Raw genomic sequence first — 27,908 nt, forward strand, 5'->3', positions numbered from 1 at the left:
GCTGGGGTGCAGAACTGTAAGGACATAACCCTGGAGATTTCCTTCCCCTGTAGACCCACGGCCAAGAGTCCCTGGGGGAGCAGCCAGAGCAGAGGAATGAGCCTGGAGGACTAGGCCTTCCTCCCAGCTTGCAGGCATGGCTCCCTCAGGGCACGGGGCCCTTCTTTGCTTGCTTCACTTCCCCCACCTTCCTGAACAATATTTCATCTCTCACCAGCCCCAGTTCCATGCCTGGACCGTTCTGCATTTCCAGCAGCCAGTAAGACGCAACAGCGCTGTTCCACGGAAGCGCACGCAAACCTCCACGCTGCCCCATCTGTGCAGTGACGGGCACCTGTCCGTTCTCTTGAGTCTGGGGCAGGGAAGGACGAAGCAGGTTTACCTGAACAGCTTTGGCCGGTTTGGCTGGGACGACCTTTCACTGAAGATGGCATGGAGAATAGGTAACCCGCACCCAAAGATCACTACTGCTAGAGAAAGATGCCACCTGCCTTAGCTTCCTGTTGCTGCTGTAGCAACGTATGACAAACTTAGTGACTTAGAACAGCACAGATTTATCATCTTGCTGTTCTGGAGGTCAGAAGTCAGAAATGGGTTTTATGGGCTGAACTCAGGGTGTTGGCAGAGTTGTATCCCTTGTGGAGGCTCCGGGGGAGAAGTCATTTCCTTCCCCTTCGGGAGGATGCCAGCATTCCTTGACTCAGGGGTCCTTCCTCCATCTCCAGTGCATCCCTCCAAACTCTGCTTCTGCCACCACACCTACCTTTCCCCTCCCTCTTATAAGGACCCAGGGATGATGCAATAGTCTCTCCATCTCATGATCATTAACTTAACAGCACCTGCAAAATCCCTTTCCAATGTCAGTGGTGCTCTCTTGCTTCTTGTATTTACTTATTTGGGCTGGAGCTGCTGTGAAACGTGCTTTGCCTTCAAATCAGCTGCTCTGCCTATGCTTTGGGCTAACACTTCCTTCAGGCCTTTTTTCTGGTGGGGCAAAAAGCAGCTCAGCACCTGTGCACGTTGCCTGTGCACATTCTCACGTTCTGGGCATTGGAACGTGGACATCTTGGGGAGGTCGTTGCTCTGGCTACTACACCACCCTAGCACATGTGGCCTCTATGAAGAGAGATTGTTTAGCTTCCTGCCTTGGACACCACTCCCCATGGCCACCTGTGACTCAACCGGCAGGCCGTCTGCTGCTGGGAATTCACTGAGGCAGGTCCTAGTGGAACAGACCCCTCCCCTCTGAGACACTCAGAAGCACCTAGGCAACCTGCACAGGTGCCGAGCTGCTTTTTGCCCCACCAGAAAAAAGGCCTGAAGGAAATGTTAGCCCAAAACATAGGCAGAACAGCTGATTTGAAGGCAAGCACATTTCACAGCAACTCCAAGTGCAAATAAGTAATACAAGAAGAGAGCGCCACTGACACTGAAACATTAATTTCCAATAGCTAATACATAAATATACAGATATATATTTTAGCTGTTAAAAGTAAGTGAACATCTGAAAGAGCAGGTTGCTTCTAGGTGTGAGAATTGGAGTACAGAACTATTAGGACATAATCCTAGAGGTTTGCTTCTATGTATATATATTCTCCTTATATATAATTTCAATAATATATACATTATTTCAAATATACATAATTTCAAATACAGATATGTGCATATATACCTACATATCTTCTATGCCACAAGAGAATGAAAATTAAATATAGAGGGGAAAAAAACCCTCAAGCCAATAAAAGTAGGAAGGGGATAAGAAATAAGAAAGTGATAACTGGAAAATAAAAAGTAGAACGGACAGATATGAGAAACTAAAATAAACATGCAAAGGATAGTTTCATTCCGTTAAAAGACAGAAGCTCTCATTCATACTGTGATAAACAAATTTCAGCTCTTTGGTCTTTAGAAACCATGCATTAAAAATTTTTTAATTGTAAGAATGGAAAAGATATTCAAGGCAAATACTGATATAAGGAAGATAGGTTAACAACATAAATATAAAACTAATTTGACTATACGGCATAAAGCTTTTACTAATGAGATAGTCATTCCTTAATCATGAACCTATTCATTTGTCCCTGGGTATCCACTGGGGACAGGTTCCAGGACCCCTCATGGGTACCAAAATCCACAGATGCTCAAGTCTCATATAAAATAGCATAGTATTTGCATATAATCTACATACATTCTCCCATATACTTTAAATCATCTCTAGATTACTTGTAATACCTGATACAATATAAATGCTATGTAAATAGTTATAAATACAATGTAAATGCTACGGCAGTGTGCAAATTCAAGTTTTGCTTTTGGAACTTTCTGGAATTTTTCTTTCAAATATTTTCGATCCAGGCTAGTTGATTCCACAATTGGAAAACCTATGGATACTGAGGGCTAGTTGTATAGACCTATCAACACAGCTTCAAATATACAGCGACCAAAAATTGACGGAATGATGAGGAGAAATTGACAAATCCTCAACCACAGTAGGAAAGTTTATTATAACTCAGAAATCAAAATATCAAAGGATATAAAAAAATTAGTATAATTAATAATTCTTATTAAAAGAGATATAGAACCTACTCTTAACATGTAAAAACATATAGTACTTTATTGTGAAATCCACATGGAGTACTCACCAAACTGATGATATGTTAGGCCACACTGAAAAATTTTAAACAGAGCCCTAAAAGCAGAATTCATAAAAGATCACATTTTCTGACCACAATGCAGAAAATGTGGAAATTCACAACAAAATAATAATAAATCAAAACAAAACACACCTCTTCCTTTTGAAGATTTACAATCATCCTTTTAAACAGTTAACCCTTGAACAATGTGGTGCTGACCCCCAACTCAGTCAAAAATCTACGTGTAACTTTTGACACCCCCAAAACTTAACTACTAATAGCCTCCTATTGACCAGGAGCCTCACCGATAACATAAACAGTAGATTAATACATATGTTGTGTGTTATATGTATTATATACTGTATTCTTGCAATAAAGCTAGAGACAATGTGTTAAGAAAATCATAAAACACATTTACAGTGCTGTACTGTATTTATGGATACAGTAAGTTTACGTCCTGTTTACAAAATGAATCATCTGTCAGTACCTCTACCAATAGTCTTGGATGATACATATAACATGCGGTGTTTTGTATAATATGACAAAAATACTCATACTTACAAGTATGACGATTCATGCACTGATAATGAAGCAGCAGCAATATGACTGCTCTATTGTAGCCATGTAATCAGTACGATTGCTTCACAGTAGCTCAGCCTGTACACTAATGAATCTTTATAAAAATTTCATGGCACACAGAATTAGTCATATTCATAATACAGTATTGGAAATACTGTTACACTTTAAAAAAGAACACTTACTCGTGATGGTAGGCTGACATGCAGTTCTTCCAATTATGACAGAGAGGCATACTGTACTGTAATTCTTTGAAAGCAAAGTTATAAAACAATAAGAAAATATTAACTATCACTTACCATATGCCTATGTAAGGATAGGCTATCCACTTCAATACAAGTCTTGCACACTTTGTTCTCCATGTATATTTTTGTATATTTATTGAAAAGAATCTGTGTATAGGTGAACCCACACGGTTCAAACCCTTATTGTTCAACTCTTGGGTAAAGAATAGAAACGAGGGTTTTAAATTTACTTAGTGTATTATTTTTCTGTATCAATTAAACATAAAAACAAAACCCATACCAAATATTGATAGTTACTAACCATTTTTAACAAAGTTGATGGACTTGATTTTTATCATTCATTATTCAGATTAGAATCAAACTTTACTTGCTTAGTCTTACACATTTTTGTTTACATAAACCAGGGAAACAATTTGATAGCAATCTACCGAATAAACCAGAATAAGAATTCACAACTTATTATGTGCCAAAAAGATTTAGGAAAAAGGGAAACTTCGCTTTGCCCAAATGAACTATCTAGGAACTAAGCCACAAAGTGCAAAATTAATGGTCAAGTAATACCGAACATGCAAGATGAAAGAATGTATAGTAAACATAACTTAAGATCTGGCAATCTTTTTTCTTTTTTTTTTTTTTTTTTGCGGTACGCGGGCCTCTCACTGCTGTGGCCTCTCCCGTTGCAGAGCACAGGCTCCGGAAGCACAGGCTCAGTGGCCATGGCTCACGGGCCCAGCCGCTCCGCGGCATATGGGATCTTCCCGGACCAGGGCACGAACCCGTGTCCCCTGCATCGGCAGGCGGACCCCCCAACCACTGTGCCACCAGGGAAGCCCTCTGGCAATCTTTTAAGTTGCTCCTTTATTTTCCTTTTCCAGTATGTTTTCCTGATCCTCTTGCTCTTGATAACAGCAACTACTCTTCAAGGCTGGACTTCCATGTATCATATCTAGAAGAGACTCTTCCCTCTCCGAGAGGTGGCATGACTTTTAACTATCTGATATACCCTTATACTTAGGAAAGACTGAGTGTGTACCAGCCTCCCCTTACCCGGCGGCCTCTATGTAGAGAAGCAGTCAGGGACTCTATGTATTAAAAATGCCCAGTAATATGTTTAGGAGGTACCTGTGGGAAGAGGCTGAGCTGTATGGGAGCAAACCCACCTCCAAAGAAGTGATCAAACTTTTCTTTGAAGTAACTGATAAGAGGAATCAATGCGCTGAAACGAATAATGTTGGTAATTGGTGTCTACACATTCAACTTTAAAGCAATGTCTAGGATGAGTGGCAATATAGCCAACAATATTTGAGCATAAACTTTTTTTTTAATTGGAGTATAGTTGCTTTACAATGTCGTGTTAGTTTCTGCTGTACAGCAAAGTGAATCGGCCACATGTACACAATATATCCCCTCTTCCTTGGATCTCCTTCCCATCCAGGTCACCACAGTGCACTGAGTAGAGTTCCCTGTGCCACACAGTAGGTTCTCACCGGTCATCCATTTCATACATAGTAGTGTATATATGTCAATCCCAATCTCCCACTCCATCCCACCCCCTCTTCCCCCTTGGCATCCGTATGTTTGTTCTCTACATCTGTGTCTCCATTTCTGCTCTGCAAACAAGTTCAGTTATACCATTTTTCTAGATTCCACATATATGCGTTAACAAGTATAAATAAATTTCTACCAGCAAGGCAAACTATTCGCTAAGAAATTCTTTTTCAACTTTGTATTTGTGGTATATAACAGGGATGCCGTGTGGAAATGTTTCATTGCAGCCAATCCTTAAAAATTCTGTGGACTCGAGAAAGATGCAAACCCGGAATAAGAATACATAGAAAGGAATAAACACTGACATGGCTGTAGGAACGGATGAGCTGGTACTGAGGTCGGATGGAGGGTGGGGTATGGGTGAGGAAAGGCGTGGTGGGTAGGGACTGCGGGAATCTCTGGGCAGGGGTGCAGCTGTGCACAGCTCACGGTGCAATGTGTCCGAGTTTCCAGTATTTAGTTATCCTTGTGGGTTAAGTTTTCCAGCATAACACCTGTGCCCAATCAATACCTGTAGTGGACCAGGTACAACCTGTGGAACGATGAAACGTGTTCAGATGAACTGGAAAGTAGTGTTTCATAATGAGTCACGGTATGTTAAATACATGTCACACAGGAAGCAGAACTGATAACAGCCAGACAGTTAATAAGAGATGAACTCAGTTCTAGGGTATGACATCAGAATCCCATGGTATGTGAAGATCTGAAACCTGCCCAGGAAGTTTCCACATCCTCAGAAGTATCAGTTCTCTATTCTTCTAACCAGAGGTCTTCGATTTTTAACTTATGCTGGTGACTGATGGCTTCCCTTTCTACATGGCTAATCCTACGGATTTTCCTAGCTCAGTTTGGGGACCCTGGCATGTCTGTCACCACATCTTCTGAAAAATATCTGCCTTGCTCTAAGCTTCAGGGACAGTGGGGGCCATACTGTACCACTACTGCTTGGGAAAATTGCTGGGCAGTTCTTACATTGATCCAAAGAATGATGAACGATGATTTAATGAAAGCAATGTCATTATCAATTATCAATATTGCTTTGAGGCCACAGCCTGAGAGGCTATGGGAAATATCTCCTCATCGGCTGAAGGAAAATCAAATACCTCAGAAGGAGAACTTGATGTTTGGATCAAAACTATTAGAGCCAGAAATAACATCACTGGGCTCACCCGCTTAAAATTTAGATCATCTTTATCACTTTAAACCACAATAAAATAACGTTATCTACTGCTGTATAAAAAGTCAATACGATACAGAGAGGCCATAAAGTTATTCATTAAACAAACCTAAAAACAGGGTGGACACATTGCCTAATTAGTAACCAGTTTAGAACTCACAGATGGTGAGCCCTAAGCAGCGGGGTGAAGCCACCCATGCAGGACAGCCCTGCCTTTGCATGTCATTATTTCACTGTTGCAGCTGAACCAGATAACAGCTATTTTCTTGCACTTCGTCTTGGCTAATGGCCAAATGCAAGGATTCATTATGCCCTAAAGACATCCATCAATTTCCAATCAGTAAACGCTGAAAAGTAGACTAAGCTAAGGAATCTTTAGAAATCGTGTCTCCCCAGCTAAGGTTTCTTGGCAATTTGCCATGTCACAATACTTCCTTCATTTGGAAAAAAAGGTAGACCAAATAAATTGTCACTTAGGAGAGCAGAATTCCACACAATTTGAGGCCACGCCCTCAAGAGGAAGTTTAAATAAATTATAGCAAAAGGAGGAAAATAATGAGATGTGTTGCTGAATCCTTATAGCTTGCTCTAAGTCAGGGAAATTCACCCTTGCTTACTGATTTGGACCCACATCTTTTAGAAAACTGAAGAAATCTGTCTTTCGGTACTCCGAGAAAAACTGAAAAGTTATGAAGTTAAACATTATCACCGCCAATTATTTCTGGATTCAATGACCAGGCTCTTGCACAGAGTTGGTCTGTGAAGGTCTCTCCTGTTTGTGTCTCTCCCAAGACATAAAAAGAAATAAAAAGGAGAGTTTCTTCACTGTACACAACTCTGAAACGATGTTGGAGAAGTCTAAATATAAGATGGTTGGGAAATCACAGCAAAGAATATTCAATTTCTTAATGATCTTAAGTGAAAAATAAATGAGACTGTCTTGAAAAACTATTTCATCTGAAGCCTGTCTCTTGGCATTCTGAATCTCACTGCCTTATGAAAAAAAAATTTACTTGAATACTGTAAAAGGAAAAGGGCGTTTCTGCAAGCTTTGGTTAAGAATTTAAAAAGTGTTAAAATAGCATTCAATGAAAATATAGCCTTAAAAACAGACATTAAAAAACTAGAAAGATTGAAAACGAACTAGGCATATAATTCAGGAAGACAGGCAAAGTATTTCAAATAACCCCCCCAAAAACAGAAGGAATCAATATAAAAGCAGAAATGAAACAGGAAACAAAAACATAGATTTGACCAATATCAGAAGTTTGTTATTTGAAAAACTCACTAAAATAGATAAATCTGATCAAGAAGAAAGATATGTAAACGACAGTAGAAACAAGAAAGAGATGTAAGTACAGGCATAGAGATTTTTTTTTTTTCTTTCCTCCTTCATTTTTTTTTTTTTCCTTTCCTCCGCCATGGCCGCGCAGGCCCAGCGGCCATGGCTCACGGGCCCAGCCGCTCCGCGGCATGTGGGATCCTCCCGGACCGGGGCACGAACCCACGTCCCCTGCATCGGCAGGCGGCCTCTCAACCACTGCGCCACCAGGGAAGCCCGAGATTTTTAATGTTATATGTATTTAAAAAGCCCACTAGGTACATCTCTATTAACACACTTGGAAATTTAGATTAAATGATTACCCAGAGAAAGGTACTGAACTGGCTTATTGAAGCAGCTGTTTATTAGGGATGATAGTTTAAAGTAGCTCATTTTTTCCCTGAACAGTCGAGGGTTGCGGGCAGATCCCACAGTTCGTCTTACGCGCAGATTATTTTCAAAGTTTGATTTCTTTAGGGGCAGTTTAAGCCTCTCCCCTCCAGCTGATAATGTCTGCCTCGAGCTTGGAAACCTGCAGTGAGAAAGGGAGGGGCTTCGACCGTCTTCTGCCTCCTCCCTGACCAGCCCCTGCACTGGAGGCCTGAGGTTTAGTACAGCCTCTAGCCCCGCCCTCCCTCCAGGAAAGGAGAGTTGTGGGTGGAGCTTAGAAGCTGGAGCGGTTGTCATCTGGTCTCCAACGTCTATTTCGGTGCTTTCTCCGGTGGTCCGCTCGGTATAGTCTTAGCGCCCCCGTCCTTGGGGGACCTCCTACCAGCAAGCCCTTTTTTTGTAACCCGCCCTCAGCTCCTGCTTTTTGAAGTTTCATCCCACGTACACCCTTCCTTCTGGAGCCGTCTCCCTCGTCTCCCCCGGACCATCCTTTTGGGTGTGTCCTTTTCAAGATGACTAAACCAGAGACTCCCTCTGCCCAATTCTGGCCGTAGAGGCTACTTCCTATGAAGGTGTCTCTCCTCTCACTCCCGTGGCTCCAGCAAGTCTATTAGCTGTGTCATCCAAATGCCAGGGGCACATGACAAGCTCCCGGAGTAGTTCTTTGAAACCCCGATTTGGTTTCAGGTGAGGGAAGAAAACCCCTCATCCTTCCGTCATCTGGGGAGCACACAGCACATCAACAATTATCAGAGCAACTTCACTGCTAACCTCTTGAAGAATTCCTCCTTTCCACTAAAACCCCTAAAATACTAGACAAAAAAATCTTTTGTTTACATGTCTAAGCAATATTTTTCTTGTTAACTCTGTCTTAGGATGCAGCCTTCCGGGGCTCCTGGCTATCTGTGCCCTGGTTGCGTGCTCTAGCTCGCACAGATCAGAAATTCCAGTTCTCCCTCATGATTCTGATTTTCCATTTTCTGCGTCAGTCATATATTCAACCAGAGTCAGCTCCTGACCAGAAACATTCAAGCCTTCCTATTGAACCACAGTCCCCAGTATAGATTCTCACGATGAGTTTTTATTTCCTGCTACCTAACATTGATGAACTTAAATCTCAGCATAGATGGATTCTACAAAAAGAAAAATCAAACCATCTTCAAGAAATAAAGCATTCAACACATCCAGACTCAGAGATGACCATGTTAGAACTGACAGGGAATTTAAAATAACGATGATTAAAACGTTAAAAGATCTAGTGGAATAAATGGACAGTGGGCATTAACAGATGGGGAATTTCATTAGAAAGATGGAAACCATAAAACAGTCAAGTGGAAATGCTAGAAACAAACATGGGATCAGAGATGAAGAATTTCTTAAATAAGCTTACTAGCAGCCTGGAAACTACAGAAGAATCAATAAACTTGAAAATAAGTCAGTAGGAATCACACAAACACAAAGAGAAAAACAATAAGGAGTAACTGTGGGATAACAAACTAACATACATGTAATTGGAGTCCCAGAAAAAGAGAAAGGGGCAGAAGAATCCTTGAAGATGTAACAGGCAAGAATTTTCCAAAATCAATCAAAGAACACAAGCCAGATTCAAGAAAGACAAAAACCCCTAAAAACATCACTGCCAAACTGCTGAGAACCAAAGTTAAGGGAAAAATCTTGAAGACAGTCACAGGGGAAGCATATTATGTAGAGATCCAGCACCACCGCCTGGCAAAACAACCGTGTGGTCAGCGTGAGTCAACCAGCAGCTGTGACTGGCAACCCGACCCACTGCTGGGTTTCTCATCTCTGTCCGCATGCTACAAAAAAAAGCAAAGCTCACGTGGACTGGTCCTGGTGTCTCTGGGTTCAGAGCTTCTCCAGGGTCCTGCACCTTCCTGGGCTTGCCACCTTGTTTTGAGAACACCAGTGCCTTGGCTTATAACAACGGAATGGAGGTTCCACAAGCCTAGGTTCTGGTGGCTCCAAAGTGTGGGGTGCAAGACTGGGCTCTGTTTCTATGAGTTGGGTTTATACAGTGCTTTCTAGGATTCTAGTTCATGGTTCCATCAGTGAGTGTTAGGGTGGGTTGCTTCTAGTTTCTGTAACTAGAGGAAGTGTCAGTGTATATGGCTGTCCACTAGAGGGAGATATAAGCATTAAGTTTTTAAAACGACGCAGAATCAGATTTCTAGCACAAATATACATTAGCGAAAAAAGTAATAAATGAACTCTAACACAACAAAAATTTAACTTCATATTACCTTCCGGTTTGTGCTATGGTTGTAACATGTTTAATATTTCCTAAAATACACATTAATAGGAGAAAAATCAAGCACAAGATAAACATTATTGCTAGAGACATTTTAGGATGATAAAAGCGTTCATCAAGAAATTATAGGTATATATTCACTTAATATTCACTTAACAACAGAGCCCCAAAATACATGAAGCAAAACTGACGGAACTGGAGAGAGAAATAGGTATTAAAGCCTCTATTTTTGTAGAATTGCCTAACTTTCAATAACAGAACTAGATAGGAGGCCAACAGGGATAGAATACTTGAACAGTATAAGCAAACTAGACTTGACGTGTCTAACATATAGGACATGTCACACAACAACAGCCGAGTACAACATCCTCTCAAGTCTATGTGGAACATTCTCTGGGACAGATATATGTTAGGTGAGAAAACAAGTCTCAATAAATTTAAAGATTTGAAATCCTACAAAGTATGTTCTCTAATCATGATGGGATGAAATTAGAATTCAATAACAGAGATTTGGGAAATTCACAAATATGTGGAAGTTAAACAACACACTCTTAACTAATGGATCAAGAAGAAAACAAAGTAGAAAATATTGGTACTTTGAGATGAATAAAAAAATACCAACATTAATGTGGCAAAAGCAGTGCTTACAGAGAAACTTACAATTGCATATATTAAAAAGATTTCAAACTAATAACCTTTCATCTTAAGAACCTAGAAAAATAAGAGCAAGATAAACCCAAGTCAAGCAGCAAGAAAGAAATAAGTATCAGAGCAGAAATAAATGAAATTGAGAAAACAGATACAGTCAACAAAACCAAAAGTTGGTTCTTTTGAAAAGGAAAAAACTGAAAAATCTTTAGCTAGACTGACAGAGAGAAAGGAGACTCAATTTACTAAAGTGAAGAATAGGAGACATTACCAACATTACAGAAATTTTTTAAAAAATGGAATGATAAGAGCAATTGTATGCAAGAAAATTAGATAACCCAAACGAAGCAGACACATTCCAGAAAGACACAAACTATCTAAATTGACGCAGGAAGAAATACAAATTTGAACAGAACTTTAACAAGAAAAATATTGAAGTTGAAATTAAAAAAAAAATTCGTGAAAAGCCCAGAACCAGACAGCTTCGTTGCTGAGTTCTACCAAACATTTAAATAAGAAATAACACCTATTCTTCACAAATTAGGAGAGATCACTTTCTCATTCCGATACCAAAATCGGATAAAGTTATTACAAGTAAAATTAACTACACACCAATATTCCTTATGAAGAGAGATGTAAAAACTCTCAACAAAATACTAGCAAACTGGGCTTCCCTGGTGGCGCAGTGGTTGAGAGTCCGCCTGCCGATGCAGGAGACACGGGTTCGTGCCCCGGTGCGGGAAGATCCCACATGCCGCGGAGCGGCTGGGCCCGTGAGCCATGGCCGCTGAGCCTGCGCGTCCGGAGCCTGTGGTCCGCAACGGGAGAGGCCACAACAGTGAGAGGCCCGCGTACCGCAAAAACAAAACAAAACAAAAAAACTACTAACAAACTGCATATAGCAACATAGGAAAAGCATTATACACCATTACTAAGTGGGATTTATCCCTAGAATGCACAGGTGGTCCAACGTACAAAAAATCAATTAATGACATACATATTAATAAGGACAGAAACCTCATGATTATCTCAATAGATGCAGAAAAAGTATGCATATAAAAGAGGATGAGTCCCAAGACCAACACCCTTTCATGATAAAAAAAAACACTAAAAAAGCTAGAAATAGAAGGGCACTTCCTTAACACGATAAAGGGTATCTAAGAAAAATCCACAGCCAACATCATACTTAATGGTGGAAGAATAAAAGCTTCTCCCCTTAGATCAGGAACAGAACAAGTGCATCTGCTCTTACCATTTCTACTCAACACTGTACTGGAAATTATATCCAGGGCATCAGGGCAAGAAATGACATACATATTTGAAAGGAAAACTGTTTTCAGAAAACATTATCTTGTACATTGAAAAGCCTAGGGCTTCCCTGGTGGCGCGGTGGTTGGGAGTCCGCCTGCCGATGCAGGGGACGCGGCTTCGTGCCCCGGTCTGGGAGGATCCCGCGTGCCGCGGAGCGGCTGAGCCCTGAGCCGTGGCCGCTGGGCCTGCGCGTCCGGAGGCTATGCCCCGCGGCGGGGGAGGCCACAGCAGGGAGAGGCCCGCGTACCGCAAAAAAAAAAAAAAAAAAAAAAAAAAAGAAAAGCCTAAAGAACCCACCAAAAGAACCCACCAAAAAAACCTTAGAGCTAATAAACCAGTTCAGAAAATGCAAAAACACCACCCCCAAATCAGATTTCTATATACTAACAATGAACAATTTGTACATGAAACTGAGAAAAAATTCCTTGTCAATAGCATAAGAATAAAATCACTTAGGAATAAAACAAAAAGAGTGGAAGATTTGTAAACTGAAAACTACAAAACATCACTGAAAGAAATTTAAAGAAGACCGAAATAAATGGAAAGACATCCCATTTTAATGGATCAGAAGACTTAATATTGGTAAGAAGATAATACTCTCCAAATTGATCAGAGTGAATGCAATCCCTATCAAAATTCCAGTTTGGGGCTTCCCTGGTGGCGCAGTGGTTGAGAGTCCGCCTGCCGATGCAGGGGACACGGGTTCGTGCCCCGGTCCTGGAGGATCCCACGTGCCGCGGAGCGGCTAGGCCCGTGAGCCGCGGCCGCTGAGCCTGCGCGTCCGGAGCCTGTGTTCCGCAACGGGAGAGGCCACAACGGTGAGAGGCCCGCGTACCGCAAAAAAAAAAAAAAAAAAAATCAGTTTTTTTTTTTTGCGGAAATTTACAACTTAGTTCTAAAATTCATATGCAAATGTAAGAGATACAGAATATCCAAAACATCTTCAAAAAGAACAAAGCGGGGGCTTCCCTGGTGGCGCAGTGGTTGAGAGTCCGCCTACTGATGCAGGCGACGCGGGTTTGTGCCCCGGTCCGGCAGGATCCCACATGCCGCGGAGCGGCTGGGCCCGGGAGCCATGGCCGCTGAGCCTGCGCGTCCGGAGCTTGTGCTCTGCAACAGGAGAGGCTACAACAGTGAAAGACCCACATACCACAACAAAAAAAAAAAAAAAAAAAAAAAAAAAAAAACCAGGTAAATTGGACTTCAACAAAATTGAAAACCTTTGTGCGTCCAAAGAAATGAACAAGAAATTGAAAAAGACAACCCGCATAACAGGAGGAAATATTTGAAAATCATATCTGATACACATCCTCCAAAGATTTACAAAGGGCCAACAACCACATAAAAAGATGCGTAACATTTTTGGTCATTAGGGAAATGCAAATCAAACCCACAATGAGCTATTATTTCACACCAAATAGGATGGCCATCATTAAAAACATAAAGACAAAAGTAACTGTTGACAAGGACATGGAAAAACTGGAACCCTCTTACCTTGCTGGTGGGAACGTAAAACAATGCAGCCACTTCGGGAAAACAGTCTGTCCGAAAAAATTAAAACATAGCGTTACGGAACCAGGCTCACTCGCCCACGGCACAGCAAGCCAAACGCCCAGACGCTGAGGCTTGCCGCAGAGAAAGGGCTTCTTCACCAGACAGCCACGCAGGCAAACCTCAACCCCACCAGCCCCAAGAACGCCAAGGCTTGGGCTATTTATGGAATGAGCTGAGGCGTGGGGAGTGAGCGTGGAGACGTGGGGCAAGGTGATTGGCTATAAGGGAAGGTGGAGTCAATCCTCGTTCTGAGCAGGTGCAACTAAGCTACGAGCTTCTCCATGGGATGCCTCTTCTGGGAGTGGAGTGTTGGGCTCTCTGAGGTCAAAAGGGCACCGATCAGATATTCCAGTGCGCGTAGCTGGAGGGTCGGGGGGGGGGGGGGTCTTGACCAGTCTTAGCCGGCTCAAGCTCAGACTGGACACAGCTGAGTCCAAGTTCCTGAAAAACAACTCCTGCAAGCAACTTGTTTAGGCTACGTGACCCTTGGAAGACAATTAAATCAAGCTTGATCAGGGAAGGCACGTTACAGTTCATTATTTCTTAAGTTACCGTTCAGTGGATCCACTGATGACTACCCTTGCTTTCATTAGAGTCACCATATGACCCAGCAAACCCACTCTTAGCTCTACACTCAGGACATGTGAAACGTATGTGCCCATGAAAACTCGAGCGTGAGTGTTGGTAGCAGCACTATTTATAACCAGTAAAAAGTGGAAAAAGCCTCAGCAACCCCCCGACTGGCTGCTTCATTCTTTCTCTCTCTCCCTGAGGTCTCTCACCCTCCCGGGGAGCTGGGCTGGGCCCAGTGGGTCCAAGGACCACTGTCCTCATATCTTTTCTCTGTCCAGTTGAGCTTCCTGGATAAGCTCCAGAAGGCTCCGATTAAGGTGAGCCCTAACAGCAAAGCCACCATTAGCCTTTGAATGTAGCCCCCAGGCCTGCTTTAACTTGGGGACAGGCAGTCCCCTGTGGTATGGTGTGGCAGGGGCTTGGAGCCCGAACTTCACAGCAGGAAGCCACCTGCAAGTGGAGGCAACTGTGTGTGCATCTCCTAGTGCCACCGTGTGGGTTACACGAGCAAGCATGTGAAGATCTTGGCACAAACACCGATGCATTGCCTGACCTTTTCTGATAATATAAATGATGCTTTATCAGAAATTAAATAGTGGATTTGTTCTCCTAGTGATTGGCTGTGTCCCCTTGAGTCTGCCTGTCTTATCTACCTCTGTATCTCCAGCACCTAAAAAGTGCTTTACGTCAAGTGGGTGCTAAGTTAACATGAATGAATGAATGAATAAAGGAATGAAATATTTGCTGGATAATCCATCCATCTCCCCCTAACAGCGCCTTTCACATGCTTGGTGTTCAGAACATGTTTGACAGATGAACTTTATATCTGAACGTATAGATGGTATGCTTACTCTTTCCTAAATCTGTAGTCAGGTGCCTGTTGGCTCCACTGAAATTCTTGTGGGGTTCTGAGCTGTAACGGAGGGACCCTGAGCTTCAGATATGGGGTTGTGTCCTGGATTTGCCACTTACGAATGACAAAGAACATTTTTGACCATAGATTGTGCCCAGCCCTCGGGGAAACATTTTACACCACGGCCTGATTGCATCTCAACATCTACATTATGAGTCAGGCACTGTGATCATCCCCATTTTACAGGTAACAAAGCAAAGACTTGGGGAGGACAGCCTCTTGTGCTAAGGTGTATACTTAGTGGCAGGGCCAAGATGCAAACCCGGTTTAATCCCAGCTTCCACTCCCTTGATCATCTGAACCATGTCAAGCTGTGTGACATTAGCCACTAAACCTTCATGCCTCTATTTCCTCATCTCTACAATAGCTAAAATACCTTCCCTGCCTGAGTTGGTTATTTTAACCAAGTAGGAAATATGTCAGAAGCTTTAAAAAGTGAAAACCTCAAAACTAATGTAAAAATTATGATTCTCTGAAACAGAACTTATCAACACCTTCTTATTCTCTAGTCCCGTGAAACTGTATTTGTTCAATGGACACATTTAGATACACTAGGCATTTACAACCTTGACACCATGTGTTTAAGGTTCAAAACAATATTTGAGAATAAGATATTCTGTATACGCCATAAAAAAAAAACTGGTTTTTTCATAAAAAATAGTTGAAGACATGTGAATAGACACAGCAGTTCCTAAAGCTTCAAATTAATCATAACAAGGCCTCCCCCCCAGCCCTTTCCACTTTGTTCTCCCACTGACCTGCCCTGATCCACGGGGTCCATGGGAGGAGCCTTGGTCCACGGGAGCCCCGTGATGCTCCTGGAAAGCACAAAGCTTTGCGTTAATTGAGGTGATCTACGTTCCACTGTTAAGTTGGTTTCACTTGTGAATTCAGGAAAACAACTGGTTGACTCAATTGTTTGACCATATTCACAGCTCATTTTGTTTAGAGCAATCACACATGTGTAAACTATGTTTACTGCATTTCTGAATAGAAACCACCTGTGTACCATCAGGTTACGTAAGCAGATAGCTTGAGCAGTTCTTTCTACTTTCTGTCCCTCTAGTTTGAGTTCCCATGTTTTGTATGTATCTGTTCATGGGGATGGTGAGTGGGACTCGGGCCCTATATTCTCTGAGGCCCAGAACTTCTTCCTCGGCACGTCGGTGTGGACCCTTACTACTCTACAAATACGGAGGAAATTGACAGACTCCGGAGGGATTAGAGTGTTTAAATAAACTCGGTTCACGCCAGGCCTTCTGGCAACTAAAACATATTCCTTCTGTATCAGGGCACATACTTTTTCCCCTGCTGCTGTAGAAACCCCACAGGTCAGAGCTCACAGCTTTCTTGTTTCCTACTGTGTTCCCAGTGTTGACGCAGTGCTCGATACGCGTAGTAGGTGCTCAGCGTGTGTGTGTGTAATAAAACGTCACAGTTTGAAACATAGCAGAGAATAAAAAAGCAAATGACTTTCCAACTCAGCTGGCATGTTTATTTCCTGACATTTCACCAATCACTGTGCTAAACACATTGAGATGTCATAGAATCCAAGCGAGAAACTCGATGCACTTGACTCATCAGGAAACCCTGCAGGTACTTCCTTGCAGGCTTTTAATAGTTGTGACAACTGTAACCAGCATCCGAATCCCCACTCTTCAGATGAGAGGCTGCATGTCAGGGGTGTGCTAGAAGCCATGTGTGGACGTGGGACAGTAACGAGAAGTGACGTCCCTAGAAGGAAGGCATAAACCGTATGTAAACGAGAAAAATATGAATATTCATGCCTCTGCTTGTCCTCATCCCACTAAAGAAACTGGGTGTGTGTGCATCCTGGGCTTTTGTTGTCTGGAAGAGGGATAGTGAGGGAAGGAGTAGAAAGAATACATGAGGGTAAGGGGAATCCAGGCTATATTCAAAAGGTGTTTGTGGTGTTCTGAGAGGGGGTGGGGAAGACAAGGCTTAAGGACATTTTCTTGGAGTCGTGAATGTACCTCTCCTTTACTATTTTGAAAATCTTTTAATTTTGACAAAATTATAGATGCACGGGAAGTTGCAGGTAATTCCTAGAGGTCCCATGTACCCTTTTTTCACTTGTTTGTTTGTTTCCATTTGTTTGCTTGAGAGATGACTCCAAAGGGTTAAACTGTCTGGCTCTTAGATTGGTGTTTTCTCTGATTGTGGTATCCTGCTGTGACAGGCCACCTAAAGGTTCTGCTTTTAATGAGTCATATAGAACTCAGACATAGTAATTCAAAACAGCACATCAGCCTAAGTATATTTAGTGGGTACAATGCCCTAAAAAAATCTAAATGGATTGAGAAGTCTACCTACTGACACACAATGACTGATATTCATAATTATGATTACAAATCACCCATGAAAAAATATTTGTGGTCTCTGTTTAAGGAGACAAAAAAGGATGAAATGAACCTATGGATTCTGTAGCCAAAAACCAGAAACAAACCAAAAGCTCACCAGTAGGGAATCGGTTAACTAAATTATAGTACATTTAGTCAATGGAAGATTATACACACAGAAAAAAATGAAGAGATCTATACAGATACATATATAATACATATATATGTATTGTCATGGGAAACATCCACAATATGATAGTCATTTTTTTCGTGCTATAAAAAAAGTCTTTAATAGAACCCCATCTTTGCACGTGTTTATGTGTGACTCACCAACTATCTCCATGTTGTCAAATCCAGAGGTCATTTCTTTGCCATCTTCCTTGACCTCAAAGTAGCATGTGATGCAGAAAATGTCTCATCTTCCTTCAAGTACCTCCTCCTCTTGCTTCCTGCGACACTGTATCCTCTCGGTTTTCTTCCGGATCCTTCCTTACCCATCTCCTCTTCAGCCGCTCTCTGACTAACCTCGAGAAATGGGCTGCTCTGGGGTCTGGTGTTAAATTCTATTCTTTTCTTGGGCTTTATTTTCTCCCTAGGTGATCTAATAAGGTCTTTGGGCTCTAAATGCAATCCAAATGCTGATGACTTGGGACACCTATTTCCACCCCTGACTTTTCTCCCCATCTTCTGGCTCAAGTTCAATTGTTAACCTGACAACACAGCAATCTGTGCAGCTGAAGATAGTGTTTTGACCTGCTGCCCTCCAAAATCTCTCTCCCTACTGTCAGGTGTCCCTATATATGACCTAGCTCTTGCCTGTCTTCTGGTCTTATATCTTAACCAAGTTTCCCCTCATTTACTCTGCTCTGACCAATCCTACCTCCCTTCTGGTTCTTAGATAGAACAAGTTCATCCTTAACTCAGGACTTTTGCATTTGGTAATCTCTCTTCCTTCTGGTTTTGAGTTGGCCAATCCCCTCTTGTCATTCAGATCTCAGAGGAGCACATCAGCATACCTGCAGTTGCTCTTATTCCCTGGTAACTCTCTACACCTTGTTTTATTTTATTCATAAGTCTTAAATTTTATTATCTGTCTACCTACTGAAATAGTGTCTTCATTAGAGCAGGGAATAAGTCCATCTTATTAAAACCTGTAGCCAGAATACCTTTGAAGAGTCCTTGGCACAGAATAGGTGCTCAATTACTATATCAGTGTGTATAGAAATAAAGTTTGGAAGGATATATACCAAAAAGTTAACAGTTGTTACCTCTGGGTGGGCAGTCGTTGAGGAGGTAAATTACGAATTGACTTTCTATCAAGATAGGTTTCAGTTAGTCTTAAATTATTTGAAATGAAGTTGTATTCCTTTAACAATTAGAAAAATTAGTAAACATATTTTCAATTAGAATAAAATGGTTAATAAAATTTTGATGTTTTAAAATAAACTATGTTTAATTGGAAGATGCATTTACGTGGGATACTTTCTTGAGGATGTTAGGTAAGTAACATGTTACTATATATAGTAAAATACCTATGATTTTGTGAAAGCGCTGAAACATGAAGCAGCAGAAACTTTTCACCCAGTTCTCTTTCCTTTGAACTTGACTGCTGTATTCCTCATGAATCATTTAAATTGATTTCTTCTTAAATGTAACAAGATCAAATCATTAGCTTAATGATAACTTATGCTTAGTTTTCTTTAAGTTTTTCTTTAAGTTATTATATTTTACCTCTTATATATTTACCTCTTATTGGGTATGTTCCTCCTGAACAGGTTTACTTGTTCTTTTTATAAGCATACTAAATTTGTAATATTAGCCGTCATTCCCAGGTCTGAATGTTAAGTCAACATATGTTTGAGAGACCTTCACTTTATCAAGTATTGCAGGTTTCTGATTGTTTTGGAACCTCTTCTGATACCCGTGGACTTAGTTCAAGGCCAGTTGTTTTTTTTTTCCTAATAGGATGGTTAATTGTTTGCTTTGATCCCTCAAGTGAAGCATCTTACCGTATATAAAAGTCCAGCTGGAGTCTGTGTTGTTACACCCTTACCTTTCTCATCACAGACTCTCCTCCTCAGAGGTTTTGCACTAGATTTGCAAAATGATGAGTGTCTCTTTGATCTGGGGGATTGTTATAGCGGTGTGCTGTTGTTGGTGGCTTCTCCTTGGAACGAGGAGAAGGTAAGGAAAGCTTTACTTTTAAACTGCATTTTTGTTCATTCATTTAATGTTCTTTTACCTTCACTGTTATACCATAAAGTTGGTTTTCTGTACTTACATACGCTAGCATTTTCTTCCTTAATTTTTTTAAAGTAAAAACTTTTAATTTAAAATTTTGAAAGTATCTTTTTTATTATAGCTCACAAAAGATAGAATGGCAAAGTTTCCTTTTTAGTATTGACATATACTAGTGGTAATGTAAAAATGGACAAACTTGTTAAACATCACTGACAGAAATTTTATGAGATCTCTGTGTGTGTGTTTATGGGTACATCTAAAGAGAAAGTCTGGATTAGTAAGGATAGAAGTGGTAAGTGGATCTGCAATTCCTGTCTTGTGGATTAAATAGATGCTCTGACTCAACGTTCTTCTTTCAGCTAGTTCTTGTGCACTGTATACACTCAGTCTAAGCTGGGAAAGTGTATAGAGCCTGCATTGATCATTCAATTACTATTTTCTTATTAGTGATATCAACCACGGCGAACTGGGAAACTGTTAAATGTATGAGACACCCCTTTTATTTGTATGTATCATTTATAATCGGTTCAAGAAATACAAACAGAATCAGATACAGAGCCATGGTTTATTTAACTTCTGATTTCCTCAAAGAGTATCGGGGGGAGGGTATGTAAATATTCTCTGCTTTGTCAATCCCCCAAAGACAGAATTACCCACAGCATATCTTCAGCCATGTAGATTGCTGTGTTGTCTACCTTTTACAGGTTTTTTTGTTTGTTTGTTTTTGCCCTTTATGGTATTTTAATATTAACTACCAGGACTGGTCGTTTCTAGTTTTAATTAAACCACTTATCTGCAAACTATGAAAATAAAAAGAATTATTTTATGCTATGTTATTCTACCAAGAGGGATAGTGGTTTATGTTGGAAAATAAATGTTTATATTCTCAAATAAAAACATGGAAGATAGCATCAAAGAGCACTGAATTATAATCAATAACCATGTCAATACTTACCTTACTCAATTTCACTTTATAATGTGCTCATTTCTCAAAGATTCCCCTCTGCAACTATCATTACAGAATAGTAATATATTTAAACTATGAAGATTTTGAAAACTTCAATTCTGCAATCCTTTTTGTCATTCAGGATTCTATATCTTTAGAGAAAACAATCAGATGAAACATTTTGAGATACTTAGGCAAACGACGCTTAGAAAAAATATAAACACTAGAATGTAGTTTCATCTCTACACTGATAGGGAAAGTCTTGTTGGCCTGGTTGATCCTTTTATCCTTATCACTGGGAAGAGTGAGGATCACATATTAGACATTCAGCGTTTGCCGAATGCATGGATGGATGGATGGATGGATTTAGCTATCATTTTCACCAACATATCATGTTACTAGGTTAATAACTCATTATTTTAGTAAAGGAGCAGGGCCCCACCAACCAAAAAAGTATCAATAAACTATAGTGTTTTGAGGTTTGAAGTCAGCGGTAAAAAATTTAATGTAAATAAATATAAATAAATATAAATAAATATAAATAAATATAAATATAAATAAATATAAATAAATAAAGAACAATGTGCAATTTTCCATCTTACCATCTCTTTGTGTCTTGCAGGCAAATGGGTGAACCACCTCTGGAGAATGGGTTGATTCCATATCTGGGCTGTGCTCTGCAGTTTGGTGCCAATCCTCTTGAGTTCCTCAGAGCAAATCAAAGGAAACATGGTCATGTTTTCACCTGCAAACTAATGGGAAACTATGTCCACTTCATCACCAATCCCTTGTTATACCCTAAAGTGCTGTATCATGGAAAATACTTTGATTGGAAAAAATTTCACTTCACTGCTTCTGCAAAGGTAACCAGGTTTGCATTTATATAGCATTAGGCTTTTTTATTTTCTACCTTTTTCTATGTCAATCTATTTAATCGTTTTGACACACTCAGATGTAAAGCCGGAGATGCTGAAGAGAGTTACCCTTACATGGAGATTCTTAGAGACACAATAAACCAAATTAGACATAATCTCTTGGTATTAATCATTTAAAAAGTCAAAATCGGTATAGCTTTGTCATTTCTTAATCAGCTTATGAGGGTGAAATAAAAATTAAATGTTTTACTGAACCGGATGGCATGGTATGAATAAGACAGGCACAAACTCACTCATGTCAACAATTTCTACACAAGACCCAGAGTATAAGTTGGAAACTTAATGTTCAACGATTGTTTTACCACACTCATGCCACACAATTGTTTAATTTTGTTAAGGAATTGACTAGATATTTTGGCATCACCTAGATGAGATCTAAGAGGCTCTTTTATAGGAAAAAATTAATCAATATTGAGTCTCTGCAAAGAAATATTAGAACTGGTCTCCGCTACTAAGTAGCTTAAAGTCTGGTTAAGATACATCTACAAAGAATATAAAAGAGAACTAATGATTAAAAACATTCTTGATTAGTACCAAATTAATGTGAAAATAAATGCAGAAGCATAAGAAAAATAAGAAATAGAAGACCAGAGTGATTGTGAGGGAAGTGTCACTGATAATCTGGGACTCACACTTGGCCTTGAAAGAGGGCATGATTTGGCCGTTTGTAAAATGCTATGAAATTGCACGTGGGAAGGCCGGTTTTCCTTTTTTTTGTTTTAACAAGTAGAGAATCATGAAAGCATCTAATCTGTGTTTCAGACATTTACTAGTCCTAGGTCAGGTTTAATTTCTTTTTTCACACATTTCATTTACGGTCAGGCATTTGGACACAGACGTATTGACCCCAGTGATGGAAATACCACCGACAACATAAGTAAAACTATCATCAAGACTCTGCAGGGCGATGCCTTGAATTCCCTCACAGAAGCCATGATGGAAAACCTCCAACTTGTCCTGAGACCCCAGGTGGTTCCCAAGCCCAAGACGCCCACCTGGATGTCAGAGGGGATGTATGCCTTTTGCTATCGAGTGATGTTCGAAGCTGGGTATTTCACGCTCTTTGGCAAAGATCTCTCAGGGCAAGATGCACAAAAAGCACTCATTCTAAATCACCTGGACCACTTCAAGCAATTTGACAAAATCTTTCCAGCCCTGGTAGCAGGCTTCCCCATTCACGTGTTCAAGACGGGCCACTACGCCCGGGAGAAACTGGCGGAGGGCTTACGGCTCCAGAAACTCAGAAAGAGAGACCACATCTCGGAACTGGTCAGGTTTCTGAATGACACGCTCTCTGCCTTGGACGACACGGAGAAAGCCAAGTCGTTCCTCGCCGTCCTCTGGGCCTCGCAAGCAAACACCATTCCAGCGACTTTCTGGAGCTTATTTCAAATTATTAGGTAATTAGCAAATTATCCATTTCTTCATTTTAGGTGAAAGCAGAAATTCAACCATTTTAACTAAAAAAAAAAAAAAAAGACGTGGTACCTTCTCATACTGTCAATCAAGAATGTGGTATTTACTCTTGTAAAAGTTTAACGTGTATCAGCTCATCCAACCCTCCTAAAACAGCTGTGACTGGTAAACACATCTTGTAGAAGAAGAGACCTTTCCAGGGAAAGGAACGTGCTGGTACAGGGTCAATGTAGGCTGTCTGCACCAGAGCCCTTTCTCTTAACTCCAAGCTGTTCTTCATGACACCTCCTAAAGTCCGTGAATTTGGTCTTTATAATCGTAAAAATATCCTTATGTGATTGCTGACGTACTGTCAGTGAAAAGAACAGTGCCTATATCTTATTCATCTGTGCATTAACTGTTTTCTCACTGTCAGTGATGGCTGTCATACTATTCGACCAACTCTGATAGCTATGAATAAGAATCATAATATATTATTATTGATGGGATTTAGCTAGAGTTTGCCTTTTAAAACTGTATATTAAAAAAAACCCTGTCTGTAACATATATTTTGCATAACGTGATGTCTTCCCAGAGTGATAGTCTTTTGGGAATTTGACATTCAAATGGTTTACTGAATTATTCCAGTTCAGTTGGATGTTGAGTGTCACATAGACACAAAATTGTGTCACATAGACACAAAATTATTATTCCATAGGATTGGGAATGCCAAAGTTCCATTGAAGGCTGATAATTTTATGTCTTTAATATAAAAAAAATTTTAAACGATTTCAGATACAAAAAACCATTACTAATCTTTCTCAAAGTTTAAATGCCTTCCAAAGTTTTTACTTGAGAAAGCTCTTTCTGGAAATAAATTCACATATTTACAGTGAGGTTACAACATCAGTTTTCTATCCTACAGGTAAGAGTAGACATTTCACGATAAGCACGCAAAGATTTACCGGTCAAGCGTTTCTGAGACTCAGTTTACTGTGATCATGTTATATGGCTACATTACCAAGGCACTGACGATCCGGTAAACATCAATGGCACTAAAGTGAAGTAGCATTCATTTCACCAGTCAAGTGTTAGAACAATAAATTATTATATAAATGGAAAAGGTGTTCTACATGGAATCACATGCATGTTAAGAGTAAATTTAAATTTCCTTTGGCATTTTAGCCAGTACTTTAGAATTGTTATCTTGGATGCAATTTTCTCTCAATTGCCATGCATATGACTAATTTAACCATTTAATCCTTATTAGAAACATTTATTTATAAAAGTCTGGTCAAAGTTTTACTTCTATGTAGCAGGACCCTTTTATTTTTTATAAATTTATTTATTTTATTTATTTATTTTTGGCTGCATTGGGTCTTCGTTGCTGCGCGCAGGCTTTCTCTAGTTGCGGCGAGCGGGGGGCTACTCTTCGTTGTGGTGCACGGCTTCTCATTGCGGTGGCTTCTCTTGCTGTGGAGCACGGGCTTTAGGCACACAGGCTTCAGTAGTTGCAGCATGAGGGCTCAGTAGTTGTGGCTCGCAGGTTTAGTTGCTCCACGGCATGTGGGATATTCCCGGACCAGGGCTCGAACAGGTGTCCCCTGCATTGGCCAGTGGATTCTCAACCACTGCGCCACCAGGGAAGCCCACGGGACACTTTTAAGGCAACAGTTCTTGCTAACATCCAAGGACTTAAAACACAGCTATAAAATAGAGTAAAAAATAAATGGAAATGTCCCTTTCCCACCTTCTTTGTATCTTGACCACCTGGTTAAAAGAAGGGGAAACGCCTATTTGTTTGCAGACCTTTTGGTAGAGAAAAAACTGTTCTGTACATCTTTTCTTTTCTCTTAACCTTTCATAGGAACCCAGAGGCAATGAAAGCGGCCACTGAAGAAGTGAATAAAATGCTAGAGAACGCTGGTCAAAAAATTAGCTTTGAAGACAATCCAATTTATTTGAACCGGATACAACTGGATGACATGCCCGTGCTAGGTGTGTTTGCTGTGTTGTTACATGTCATCTACTGCATCCTCCTAACAGGAATTGTCAGTACATATCACGCACTTACTTGTTGCATACTTACTTACTTGTTCGGAAAAACCCGAACTTTTTTGACCAACTCAATATTTGTGTATAACAAGTGAGGAAATGGGCACTGAGAGGTTAAGTCACTGCCTGGGATTGGATGGTGGAGCCAGTGGCAGCAATAACGTGGAGCTCTTGACTCTGCGCTTTCAACCTCCGCTCTGTGCTGCCCTGCTCTGCCTCATTTGTTACTGCTCTTACCAGCAATCTTATAGTTAATGGGCTACTCGTTTTCATGAAATGAAAGGGGAAAAAGTACCATCATGAAACCACAATTAGCTGCATGGGTTGGGTGGTGGGGTGGAAGGTTATTTCATTGAAAAAATGTTTGCTTCTCTGGATTTTATAGAAATACAAAAGTACCATATTTTTAGAGTAAGAAAGAGTTTTCTCTTTGTTTTTGTTATGTTTCTCTAGAGGAAATAAACCAATGTATGCTTTCAGGGGCAGTGTGTCTTAGCGGAAGGGACGAGAAGGAGCACAAGCTCCACGTGGGACTCTGCCCTACCGTAGAAACCACGGACATGTCATTTCACTTTTGGGGGTCTTATTTTCTCACTTGTGAAATAAATTACTAACGTGCTATGATTTTATGCACAGTCATGTGAGGAGCACTTAAAGCATGACAATTAAAAGGACAGAGACTGGAAGGTCAGGCGAGACTTTCTCATCATATATTTCAGCTATCCTCAGCATGTTCTTTGTACCCCTCTATGTCCTTACCAGAATGCAGGGCATACTCACACAACATCAGATAGTGTAATGATAAAAATGGGTTCTTGTAAACACCGAAGTGAAGCTGCATTAAACATCTGGAAAATTATTTCTATGTAAAAGTGTTAGTATGTTAAATCTCAAAAGTGATAAACTTTGAATAATTCACATGAAAGTGATTTACTGATTTTTTTCCAATTGTATTAGATGTCTAGTGTCTTGTAGAAATAAGATTATTTTTCCATAAAATTATGAAAGTCTAGTTCCCATTGATGACCAAGAAAATCATATCTTTACCAAAAGATTATTAACTCAGACTGTCAGATTAAAAATACATTCAGACACCAATGAATCATTGATCACAGCACAGAAAAAGTTTGAGAAATTTTTATCTGGCCAGCTTCCCACAGTCTCTTTAGGTTTGTGTTATAGGCTGCTAGAAGTATTTCAGACTCTACATTACATGGCCTTTAAAAATACTTTGTTCTTCCTTCTCCCTTCCCTCTCCTCCTTTCTTCCTTTTAAAATCTTTAGACAGTATCATCAAGGAGTCTCTGAGGCTTTCCAGTGCTTCGCTGAACATCCGGACTGCTAAGGAGGATTTCACTTTGCACCTCCAGGACAGTTCCTATAATATCCGCAAAGATGACATCATAGCTCTTTATCCGCAGTTAATGCATTTAGACCCAGAAATCTACCCAGACCCTTTGGTAAGTGACTGTTCATCAAAGTTCCGAATCCAGAAAAAAAAAAATTTTTTTTCAGTATCCAGGTGATGTCTACCCAGATTGAAATAAAGAAGAAATTTACCATTGCAGAATTCATTTGATCATTGAAACCACAGGGACTGTCTCTTTTATTAATGTCAAATATTTATCTAATTTGGAGAATTTGGATGACAGCTTGAAATTTTAATTTTTATCCCTGGTATTGGTCATCACATAATCTCTACTAGATTATGTCTGCAGTTGTGATAATAAAGCTGCTGCCTTTCTTCTTCTTTAAAAAGTGCCTGCTCCCGGGCTTCCCTGGTGGCGCAGTGGTTGAGAGTCCGCCTGCCGATGCAGGGGACACAGGTTCGTGCCCCGGTCCGGGAAGATCCCACATGCCGTGGAGCGGCGGAGCACGTGAGCCATGGCCGCTGAGCCTGCGCGTCCGGAGCCTGTGCTTCGCAACGGGAGAGGTCACAAGAGTGAGAGGCCCGCGTACCGCAAAAAAAAAAAACAACAAAAAAACAAAATAAAATAAAAAGTGCCTGCTCCCAAATCCAGGGAATTAGGGGCTAATATACTGACTCCTCTAAGCTCCTGATTTGAATCCTTCTTTCTAATTCTGCCTAACAGAGAGAGGAGCTAGTTGCCCAGGCGGGATAGGAGGTATAAAGGTTTCCCTTTCCCACCAGTTCTCCTTAAGTTCCCGTTTCTTATTACTTTCTGATGCGAGGTGGGGTATTTGCTAAATTACTCATAGATTGGATTAAAAAAGAAAATTACTCTTTGGAACTTCCAGGTTAAGAAAAAGATAAATTCCTTTTAAACTAGCTTATACATGTGTTTTCTTTGTATCTTTATTGCAGACATTTAAATATGATCGCTATCTTGATGAAAATGGAAAGACAAGGAGCACCTTCTATAGTAATGGACTCAAGTTAAAGTACTACTACATGCCCTTTGGGTCAGGAGCAACTATATGTCCTGGAAGATTATTTGCTGTCCAGGAAATTAAGCAATTTTTGATTCTGATGCTTTCCTATTTTGAACTGGAGTTTGTGGAGAGCTGTGTTCAATGTCCCCCTTTGGACCAGTCCCGTGCAGGCCTGGGTGTTTTACCACCATTAAATGATATTGAGTTTAGATATAAATTCAAACATCTGTGAACATATGCTTGGAAAAGAGGACCCCGGATGCTGTTACAAGACTGCAGAGCACCATGATTTACCAGTCCCTTTGGACAGACTTGTTTAGTGGTGGTAGAACGGATGCAGCAGGTCCAGTTCTGTTCACCGGTGCTTGCTTGTGAATCTTAACATCTTGTTAATGGTTTGCAGAAGCTATTTCAGACCCTGCAA

General features: G+C 40.5%; 1 protein-coding gene across 1 annotated transcript; it reads left to right on the forward strand.

The window, feature by feature from the left end:
• The first annotated feature begins 86 nt into the window (after positions 1-86).
• On the forward strand, positions 87-27,908 carry CYP7A1 (cytochrome P450 family 7 subfamily A member 1). Its single transcript, XM_027127869.1, has 7 exons — positions 87-134; positions 19,586-19,702; positions 21,328-21,568; positions 22,463-23,040; positions 24,903-25,033; positions 26,375-26,550; positions 27,417-27,908. The coding sequence occupies exons 2-7, from the start codon at positions 19,623-19,625 to the stop codon at positions 27,714-27,716; spliced, it is 1,506 nt and encodes a 501-aa protein (XP_026983670.1). The 5' UTR covers positions 87-134; positions 19,586-19,622; the 3' UTR covers positions 27,717-27,908.

The sequence above is a fragment of the Aethalodelphis obliquidens genome, unplaced genomic scaffold, assembly GCF_003676395.1.
Source record: "Aethalodelphis obliquidens isolate GAN/ISIS:26980383/991018 unplaced genomic scaffold, ASM367639v1 scaffold33, whole genome shotgun sequence".
Lineage (NCBI taxonomy): Eukaryota > Metazoa > Chordata > Mammalia > Artiodactyla > Delphinidae > Aethalodelphis > Aethalodelphis obliquidens.

Excerpts from the sequence above, each read along its gene's own strand:
- CYP7A1 (XM_027127869.1), top strand. The coding sequence starts at position 19,623 with ATGATGAGTGTCTCTTTGATCTGGGGGATTGTTATAGCGGTGTGCTGT. Across the intron at positions 23,041-24,902 it reads AGCTTATTTCAAATTATTAG|GAACCCAGAGGCAATGAAAG; the intron begins GTAATTAGCAAA and ends AACCTTTCATAG. Across the intron at positions 26,551-27,416 it reads AAATCTACCCAGACCCTTTG|ACATTTAAATATGATCGCTA; the intron begins GTAAGTGACTGT and ends TCTTTATTGCAG.